Genomic DNA, 9,953 nt, shown 5'->3' on the forward strand with positions numbered 1-9,953 from the left:
AGCCTGACCAACATGGAGAAACCCCGTCTCTACTAAAAATACACAATTAACTGGGCGTGGTGGTGCATGCCTGTAATCCCAGCTCCTGGGGAGGCTGAGGCGGGAGAATCACTCGAACCTGGGAGGCAGGAGGTTGCAGTGAGCCGAGATCGTGCCATTGCACTCCATCCTGGGCAACAAGAGCGAAACTCCGTCTCAAAAACAAAACAAACAAAAAAACAAAATACGTGAATCCATGTGGCCAGTCCATTGGGCCTGGAACAGGGGCCTGGGGTGCCCCGCTGGGCTGGACATTAAGCCTTTAGTTACTGGGTCATGAGGCGACGGAGGACTCCTGGGAGGGGCGAGAGCTCAGTACAATGGCTCTGTTATCTACCAATGTGTCATGTTTCTGTACTTTAACAACCAGGCCAGCAGCATCTGGGCAGTTGAATATAGGGGCCATGTGGTCATCCATTAGAGTTGACCCTGGGATCCCCTCCTCTTAAGGCAGCCAGGGCAGGTGAAGTCAGGTGTCCCCGTGTGGATAAGCTGTGTCATGATCCACAGGGCCTTGAGCAGGGCTCAACTGCATGTCACATGCCTGGGGTCAGTAAAACTGTAACGGCTTATGTCACCCTAAAAAGAGTCCAAAGCATTGTCTTGCCTTCACCCTGGTCCACCCATAAAAGTTAACAGTCCCTCTGGGAAATGCTGCCTTGGACAGCAGGGCAGAAGGGCCCCGGTAGAGAGAGAGAGCGCTGTGGCCCGCAGCGACCTCTCCGCTCGAGACCTCTCCCGGTGTGGGCATGTCTTCCCGCTTGGTGTTGGGTTAACTTGCTTCTGGTCCTCTGTTCGGTGGTGGCGTTGCCTTCTGCGCTGGCCCCGTGGATGGATGTTCCTTTTTTCCGTGGTGACCTCCTCTCCAGGCTCTGCTTGGTGGGCTTCTGGTGTGGCCGCGCCCTGTGTGTGTCTCTCTCTGTGTCCTGCCAGTGGTTTTACCCTATGGTAGGTTACGTCATGCTGTTCTACCACAGGGTAGAACCACGGACAGGATACCGGGGCACCCTCTGCGTCGACGGACTCCTCGTCTGCCCAGCCACAAACAGCCCAGCAGCCGGGGACTGGCCCCCTTGGGACATCCCCTTGCTGGTTTAGCTCAAGCCCAAAAGGACTCTGAATTCATGCCTGAGGCTCGCACCCAGGGCACGGGCGTTGGTTCAGATGAATGCGTGGAAGTGTGGGAACGGGGATGGTGTTGGGGTCTGGGGGTGAAGGGAGGGCAAAGTGCAAGAGTGTGGCATAGCTGGTGGGCATGAGGTTTCTCATCTGAAGGCAGCATGGATTACATTGTCATGGATCGGGGTTGGAAATGTGTTGCTGTGTATTTACGTTATGTTGCCCACCCAGGTAGAGTGGAAACAGGGTAGTTGCTATTCAAACAGAACCTTTGCAGAAAAATTATTGTAATAAACATGCATCGTGCCCTTGTGCAGTGCACAGGCTATGCAACTGAGCATGGTGACCCAGGGTACAAGGACCCCTTTACCATTAGAGGCTCTGGATATTGTGATGTAAAGTCTTGGAACACATCACCTGGGAGCCGACAATCACACGTTTTCCCAAATATCATCCTCAAATGCAGTTGCCGCCCTGGTTCACTGTAGGTCTGAGCCTGCCCTGTTCACTGACCAGCTGTTCATATAGGTTAGCCCGGGTGCTTGTCACAGGGCTCGACTCCCTGGGACACGTGTCCCCATACTAACCTGAGACACGATGGTGAAGAGACACAGCTCCTGTGCAGATGTGCACGAAGGGACCCATTATTCTTGTCTTTTCTATCTCTTCCCTCACAGAGAGTGGTTTTTCCTCCTGTCTCACGAGGTGCTCAACCCTATGTATTGTTTATTTGAATATGCCGGAAAGAACAATTACTGCCTGCAGATCAACCCCGCCTCCTCCATCAACCCGGACCACCTCACCTACTTTCGCTTTATAGGCAGATTCATCGCCATGGTAAGGGGGCCCCAGGGGTCTGCCTAGTTCCCTCCTCCTCTCCCTCCTCTTCCCTCTCGTGGTGAAGTGTGCCAGGGGCACCAGGGGAATCTGCTCTTTCTCTGAGACCTCCAGGAAGGGGCAGCATTGGAGGAGGCCCTGGGCCTGTTCACCAGGAGGCAGCGTGGCGTGAACGGCAGTCCCCGTGGACTGGCTCACCCTCTCGGGGCTCCACCCTTTGCCCCCATAGAGCTCGTAACCTAAAAATGCAAAAAGCTAGAGAGAGTTCTGGAGAAACCAGAGCTTTCTCAGTGGCTGCCCTGTAGGTAGTGAAGAGTTTCCATGTTGCTTTGTATAGGACTTGTCAAGAGGGAGCCCAGGGTCTCTGGGCCACAGACTTTACTGAACATTAAATATGTGCTCTGTTGAGGGCCTTGGGATGACAGGGCCAGGTGAAACCATAGCTGCCCACCTGCTGCCTGTCTCTGGGAGGTGACACTGTCACGGCATTTGGGAATGTCCCACTGAGACACTAAGCCTTCTGGAAGGGCATTTGGAATCAACACTAGTGTAGAACAAAACGTAAAGTCTGTGGCCCAGAGACCCTGGGCCCCCTCTTGACAAGTCCTATGCAAAGCAACATAGAAACTCTTCAGTACCTACAGGGCAGCCACTGAGAAAGCTCTGGTTTCTCCAGAACTATCTCCAGCTTTTTGCATTTTTAGGTTACCAGCTCTATGGGGGCGAAGGGTAGAGCCCAGAGAGGGCGCGCCAGTCCATGGGGGCTGCTGTTCACGCCACGCTGCCTCCTGGTGAACAGTAGACTGGCTGGTGCAGGGTGTAGGGACATCTGTCAGAAAGTGAGCCAGTTCTGGGGAGGGGCATCCCAGCGTCTGTATTTAACTGGAAAGAGGGACACAATGTGAATATGGAAAGGGAGGTCCTGCCACGTGCCCCGTTGAGGGTCCTGGGAGCGTGGAGAACCCGGATTGAGAAGCGGAGCCCGTGGGAGGCACAGCGCGAGAGCCACATGCATAGCTGGAGATGTTTCAATTCTCCTTTCCTTCGCTTCTTCCCCTGCCTTCCTGAGTGTCCCACCCGGCTCCCCTCTTAGGAGGACCCAAGCGCCCCATGAGCCTGTGACTAAATATGGCCGGCCCTTCCCATCGTCGAGGAGTTCTTGGCCAAGGTGCTGGGCTCTGGAAATGGGCACGTTCTTCCCAGGTCTAGAGACCCGCCTGGCCCAGCAGCCAACAGGACAGACCGGTAAAACCCTAGACTATTACTCACCATTGGCCGCCAGCTCTCGCTGTCAGCGGTGTCTGCATTATTTTTGGCTGCCTTTGCCACCCACCCTGAGCGCCAGTGAATCAGGGCTGCCACCTGGAGCTGTTCTGAGCAAGCCTTTTCTGTGAGCGTGGGGCAGACCTTTGCTAGGCCAGGAGCCAGCCGGCCAGCATGCGGGGCAGATGCGGGCCCGGATGTGGGTTCCCGCACCAGCTGGCTCTGCCCTGTCCTTGCGGTCTGCAGGGCAGGGTGGGAGTCCCTCTGTAGGTACAAGTCAGGATAAAGGCGTTGTTTACTCCTGAGGCCCTCCCGCTGCGTCCGAGGCAGCTGCTGCTGTAGTTCTGTCAGGGAAGGAAGGCGGGTAGCGGTAGCAGAGTTTGATACCGAGCATCCGAGAGCTGGTCTTGGCAGTGCCCAGGGAAGGCCAAACCTCTGTGCTGTGCCTCTTCCTTCCCAGGCGCTGTACCATGGAAAGTTCATCGACACGGGCTTCACCCTCCCTTTCTACAAGCGGATGCTCAATAAGAGACCAACCCTGAAAGACCTGGAGTCCATTGACCCTGAGTTCTACAACTCCATTGTCTGGATCAAGTGAGTTCCCTGCCCCCTTGCCCCACCGCGCTGATAGGAGGGACGTCTCTGGGTGGGAAGCAGGTACTGATGGCCTTTATTTTGTCTGCCAGTGTGGCCCCTGAGCTCTTGTCCAGCCTCTATAAGAGCTTGTGGAGAGGAATGTCCTCTGGGTCCCCTGGGGACAGTTCTAGAACCTTCTCCTTGAGTCAAGGAGCTGTCCCCTGTCACTGTTCAGGATTCTAGGCCACCTGTGGGTCCTTGGTGTCCCACGGGCAACAGAGCAGGATCCAGGAAAGACCCTGCCACGGTAGACATCTCCCCACTTGGTCTCCTGTGCTCCCAGAGAGAACAACCTGGAAGAATGTGGCCTGGAGCTGTACTTCATCCAGGACATGGAGATACTGGGCAAGGTGACGACCCACGAGCTGAAGGAGGGCGGCGAGAGCATCCGGGTCACGGAGGAGAACAAGGAAGAGTACATCATGTGAGTCTCAGGCGCCGGGGGCTCCGCTCCAGGGGTGGCGTGGAGATCTAGTGGGTTGCAGAGAAAGATGGGCCCCCACCTGTGGCCCATCGGTCACTGTGGATGCCATTTGCATTTGCCTTGATGGTGGCTGCTGGTGGGCGGTCATGTGATGGCGCGAGCTGGGGGAACCAGAGCCGAGGTCCTTAGTTACCGACTCCCAGCTGTGCTTTTTCGCCATGTGGGAGACTTCAAGCCTGCAGCGTGGAATTTCTTTGAAGTGGCATCAAGCTGAGACATCTGCATCTTTCTCCGGGCCGAAAGGATCTCTGTGGCCTGTGTGCCTAGACCCACCGTCTCACGTGTGCCCGTTCTCCGTGCCTGTTCCTCAGGCCTCTTGCTTTAGTCTTTATCTCCACGCTTCCATACGTCTGAGGTTCAGTCGGCGCTGGGGGCAGGAGCAGGAGGAGGTGGTAGTGAGGATGATTTCAAAGACTCCGGTGTCTGCAGGTCACTGTGAGGTTTTCAGGGCCGCACTCTAGGTCCTCCAGCAGGCTGGGTCTGGGTGTGCGAAGTGGGCTCTGCTGATCTGGTGGTCCTGCGCGGTAACGGCCACGCAGCCTGGCCGGGAGCCGTCCCTGAGCAGTGGGTCTCAGACTCCACCCATGGCTGCTCTTTGGTCTCAGGCTGCTGACTGACTGGCGTTTCACCCGAGGCGTGGAAGAGCAGACCAAAGCCTTCCTGGATGGCTTCAACGAGGTGGCCCCGCTGGAGTGGCTGCGCTACTTTGACGAGAAAGAGCTGGAGGTGAGTGTCTGAGGTTGCTGGGACCCTGAGCCCCTGCCTCTGGGGCGATCCTGCTCTGTGATACGCTCACTGTGTACCCACAAACACTCAGTGTAAAACTCCCACTTCGGCAGGGCAGATGGCTTTGATTTGGGACCCACCCTTCCCCAGACACTTGTTTCAAGAAAGCAGGGACTTACATTACCCATATTATTAACGCTGACACCAAAAATAGCTAGTTGAATATGTTTGGGGTAATGTCAAGTGCTAGCGAGTGGACGATGCGCGGGGAGGGGCCCGCCGGGGATGCTGACTGCCGCCTCTCCCCAGCTGATGCTGTGCGGCATGCAGGAGATAGACATGAGCGACTGGCAGAAGAGCACCATCTACCGGCACTACACCAAGAACAGCAAGCAGATCCAGTGGTTCTGGCAGGTGGGTCCCGGGCCCAGGCCTTGGCAGGGACATTTGGGCCATCAACCAAAGGAAACGGGTCCTGAGGAGGCCTCACGCGCAAGGACCTTCAGCTTTGGCCCTGTCCTTGCCTCCCACACCTTGCAAAAGGAGACGATAGACCAGCCTTGGGATGAACGGGGACAGTTCCAGCTGAGTGGTGGCCGGTGGATGTGACAGGAGGTCGTCAGTGGTCAGCCTTGGGCCAGCTGGTGTGCAGGGACAGACCTGCAGGCAGACAGCAGCTGCCACTGGTTGAGAGGTCCCCTGCCAGCCAGATGGGACAGGAAGGCAGGGGCTTGGCTCCAGAAAACAGAAAGAGCTGTCATCCTATGTATAATTAATGTGTTGATTCTTTTATACGTATGGGTTTTGTTGTTGTCGTTATGAAGTACAGCATACAAAAAAAAATAGCGATTACAGATATTCTTAGTACATGTCTGTGTGCATATGTACGTATACAAATTTTTTGTGGAGGTGAAATTTGTATAACATACAATTAACTATTAATTTTTTTTTTTTTCAATAGAGACAGGGTCTTGCTATGGTGCCCAGCCTGGTCCTGAACTCCTGGGCTCAAGCAGTCCTTCCATCTCACCCTCCCAAAGTGCTGGGATTACAGGCGTGAGCCACTGTGCCCAACCCATTTAAGTTTTTTAAGATACACAATTCAGTGGCTTTCCACTTTGGGTTCTTTGGCTTCCCACCCAGGCCGAGGTGGGCAGATCACTTGAGGTCAGGAGTTCAAGACCAGCCTGGCCAAAATAGTGAAACCCTCTTTCTACTAAAAATATAAAAAATTAGCCAGGCATGGTGGTGGACACCTGTAATCCCGGCTACTCGGGAAGCTGATGCATGAGAATCACTTGAACCTGGGAGGTGGAGACTGCAGTGAGCTGGACTGTGCCACTGCACTCCAGCCTGGGCGACAGAGTAGTGGCTTCCAGTACATTCACAGTGTTGTGCACCTGGCACCACTATCTAATTCTGGAACATTTCATCTCCCCAAAAACCTTATACCCATTAAGCAGTCACTCCCATATTTAGTCATCTCTAAAAGCAGAACGTGGATGGGAAGAGAATACCCAGCCCGAGGTGTCCCTGAGACCCAGAGATGTCCCATGGACTGGTGGGAATCTCATGCAAACACAGCCTCTTAGCAAAAGCACTTCTGGGGTTTCTCAGGTTGGAGGCTGTCATCCCCTGGCCAACCTGGCTTTGTGTTCTCAGCCCCAAAGAGGGGCCCCGCTGAGCTAGAGAGCTCCACGTTCGGGCAAAGTACTGGGCCCCGTGGGTTGCCTGACTGTGCCTTGACTTGCGGACTTCCAGGTGGTGAAGGAGATGGACAACGAGAAGAGGATCCGGCTGCTGCAGTTTGTCACTGGTACCTGCCGCCTGCCCGTCGGGGGATTTGCCGAACTCATCGGTATGTTTTGTCTCGCCCTCTGGCATCCTGGCTGGCAGTGAGGACAGCTCAGAGGGAGGGGGAAACCTAGTCTCTTCCTGGAAGCACGTCAGTGGGATGGAGAAGAGCTGTGGCCTCTGCGTCCTGGGGCCGAGCCCATCTGTGGGTGGAGCTGGAGGATCCTGCTTTCGGAAGGGACGTCTCTGTTGATGTTGGTGTGTTTTACCTTGGATCACAGGTAGCAACGGACCACAGAAGTTTTGCATTGACAAAGTTGGCAAGGAAACCTGGCTGCCCAGAAGCCACACCTGGTGAGCCTGCTGGTTTTAGTGGGAGGTCGGGGGGCCTCAGACCCGATGAGCTCCTGGGACAGCCCAGTGGGTGTAGCAGCTTCATAGCCTCGAGTCTGGCAGCTTTTGCGTGGCCCTGGGGTGTTGGGTTGGAGAGATGGGGCTGTGATGGGCATCTGATCTACCGGGTTTTACATATGAAGCACTTCTGTTCCAGTAGTCCAAGAGCTACTGCCCTAAGTGTCCCCCGCAACCAATTTCCAGCTGTCCTGGCCCCTCCCTTAACACCCCATGGTCCAGGCGCCTGCAATGTGAAGGCCTGACTGGCAGCCCCTGAGCCCTAGCCAGTGTGGTGCAAGCCCTGTGGCCCTGCTGCAGGCAGGCATGGTGGGGCTATCAGAGCCCTGGCCTCCTAGGGCTGACTGTCGTGCTTCCCCACTCTCGATAGCTTCAACCGTCTGGATCTTCCACCCTACAAGAGCTATGAACAGCTGAGAGAGAAGCTGCTGTTTGCCATTGAGGAGACCGAGGGCTTTGGACAGGAGTAACCGAGGCCGCCCCTCCCACGCCCCCCAGCGCACATGTAGTCCTGAGTCCTCCCTGCCTGAGAGGCCACTGGCCCCGCAGCCCTTGGGAGGCCCCCGTGGATGTGGCCCTGTGTGGGACCACACTGTCATCTCGCTGCTGGCAAAAAAGCCTGATCCCAGGAGGCCCTGCAGTTCCCCCGACCCGCGGATGGCAGTCTGGAATAAAGCCCCCTAGTTGCCTTTGGCCCCACCTTTGCAAAGTTCCAGAGGGCTGACCCTCTCTGCAAAACTCTCCCCTGTCCTCTAGACCCCACCCTGGGTGTATGTGAGTGTGCAAGGGAAGGTGTTGCATCCCCAGGGGCTGCCGCAGAGGCCGGAGACCTCCTGGACTAGTTCGGCGAGGAGACTGGCCACTGGGGGTGGCTGTTTGGGACTGAGAGCGCCAAGGGTCTTTGCCAGCAAAGGAGGTTCTGCCTGTAATTGAGCCTCTCTGATGATGGAGATGAAGTGAAGGTCTGAGGGAGCGGGCCCTGGGGCGAGGCCATCTCTGCCTGCCTCCCTAGCAGGCGCCAGCGTTGGAGGCTGAGTCGCAGGACACATGCCGGCCAGTTAATTCATTCTCAGCAAATGAAGGTTTGTCTAAGCTGCCTGGGTATCCACGGGACAAAAACAGCAAACTCCCTCAGGCTTTGTCCATGTATAAACTTGAAGTGGTTGTGTTGTAGGGTTGCAGGTTTTTTTGTTACGCTGCTGTCACTTTCTGTCCAGGAGCTGGCACCCCAGGTGTTCTGAGACCTTGAGGGACCCAGGCCTTTGGGTCCAAGAGTTTCCCAAACAGCCACGCCTCTCAGGAACCCACCTGGCGGTTCCGTGAGCTCAGGCGGGCCTGACCCGGCGGCACAGCCTGGCAGGGACCTCGTCCCCAAGCCTGGCAGAATGAGAGGGGTTGAGGTCCCGAGCGCCACTCCTAGCCTTGCCGCCTTTAATAGAGAAGAAATCCCCTTGCTAGATAGGGTCCCCCAGGCAGTCCCCAGTGGCGGGACACAGGGGTCCGGCTGTGGAGCTCCCCTGCCAGCCCCTGGAGCTCCAGGCGGGCCTGTTGGTCCCCTGTTCAGAATGGAGTGCAGCCCGCCAGCGGAAAGTGTTCATTCTGCATAGGTGTGAGGCTTTATCTGCACACAGGACATGAAAACCAGCAGAAAGGCCCTGAGCTGCTGCATAGCCCCATCTGATTTCTGCAGTTCCCGCCAGCCTCCAACACGGGGACTCTGCCATAATTGGAATCTTCATAGGTCATATTGAAATCTTCAAGATGACCATGCCCCACCGGGGTGCTGGGGCAGTAGCCATGGCAGACTCCCGGCCTGGGCCCCCAGGATTCTAGGACCCCAGGCAGCCCCTTGGACTGGTCCCGGGTGCCTTCCAAGCACAGTCTCCATGCTCCCAGATTCTCGACCTTCCCCCCCGCCCGGGAGGTGCAGCCTGCGTCTGCCTCTGTCGTGTGTGCTGATTTGAGTGGCTTAGCTTGCCACAGCGCAACCTCTTCTGTCCCTTTCAGTCATTTGCTGTACTTCCCTGTGGCACGTTACCATGGAAGCCGCTCCAGGGTGGGTCAGGGTGCAAGCTGCTGGTGAGGTTTAGAAGCATCAGGCTCACGGGTGTTCATGTGTGTTCGTGCGTGTGTGTGCGTACGTGTATATAACTGAAGTGTCTGTACGGAATGCCCTTTGCTAGCCATGGGCTGGTCACCAGATTGTTTTGTAATGCCCGCCCCTTGCCTCGATATTGCCAGTTTCTTGTGCAATAAACAATCAGCAGCTGTGGGTGGTGTTGGTGTGGATGTTTACAAACCCACAGTCCTCCAGTCGAGAGGACTCCAGGCCTCACAGACCCTCTAGGCCTGGATAGGGGTGGAAATTCCCTGACCTCGCTGGTTTTGAGAAGCATGTGTGTCATGGACCGAGGCAGCCCCCCACTTCTGGGCTGGGCAGCTGAATCCTGGCCCAGGGGTCACCGGCTTCAGCCCTTGGTCGGCCGCCTCACTGTACCCTTTCGGCACCCTCTGCCTCCGCCTGCTGGACCCGGGGGTCTCCAAGCAGTTGCTGTGGGGTGCAGAACAATAACAGCTACAGATTGGGTGGGCTTCCGAAACTGGCTTGCAGGGAGAGTGTTCCAGGCAGTCATTTATTTGGGAA

The 9,953-nt window shown here is 56.2% G+C and overlaps 1 protein-coding gene and 1 non-coding gene across 7 annotated transcripts in view; both read left to right on the top strand.

Moving 5' to 3' along the window:
* The window catches only part of WWP2 (WW domain containing E3 ubiquitin protein ligase 2), a 179,422-nt gene extending 169,842 nt beyond the window's left edge, over nt 1-9,580 (top strand). For 3 of the 6 annotated variants that reach the window (XM_016928596.4, XM_016928595.4, XM_063796306.1), the window contains 8 exons: nt 1,836-1,995; nt 3,719-3,852; nt 4,178-4,318; nt 4,984-5,104; nt 5,414-5,518; nt 6,866-6,962; nt 7,180-7,252; nt 7,680-9,579. In XM_016928596.4, coding sequence (XP_016784085.1) covers nt 1,836-1,995; nt 3,719-3,852; nt 4,178-4,318; nt 4,984-5,104; nt 5,414-5,518; nt 6,866-6,962; nt 7,180-7,252; nt 7,680-7,779 — 931 coding nt within the window. In that variant the 3' untranslated portion in view covers nt 7,780-9,579. 6 annotated transcript variants of the gene reach the window in all.
* Nucleotides 948-1,047, top strand: MIR140 (microRNA mir-140). Its single transcript, NR_031972.1, has one exon. It is a non-coding gene; the product is annotated as a microRNA mir-140 (primary transcript).
* Nucleotides 9,581-9,953: the final 373 nt, after the last annotated feature.

Source organism: Pan troglodytes, chromosome 18, assembly GCF_028858775.2.
Source record: "Pan troglodytes isolate AG18354 chromosome 18, NHGRI_mPanTro3-v2.0_pri, whole genome shotgun sequence".
Lineage (NCBI taxonomy): Eukaryota > Metazoa > Chordata > Mammalia > Primates > Hominidae > Pan > Pan troglodytes.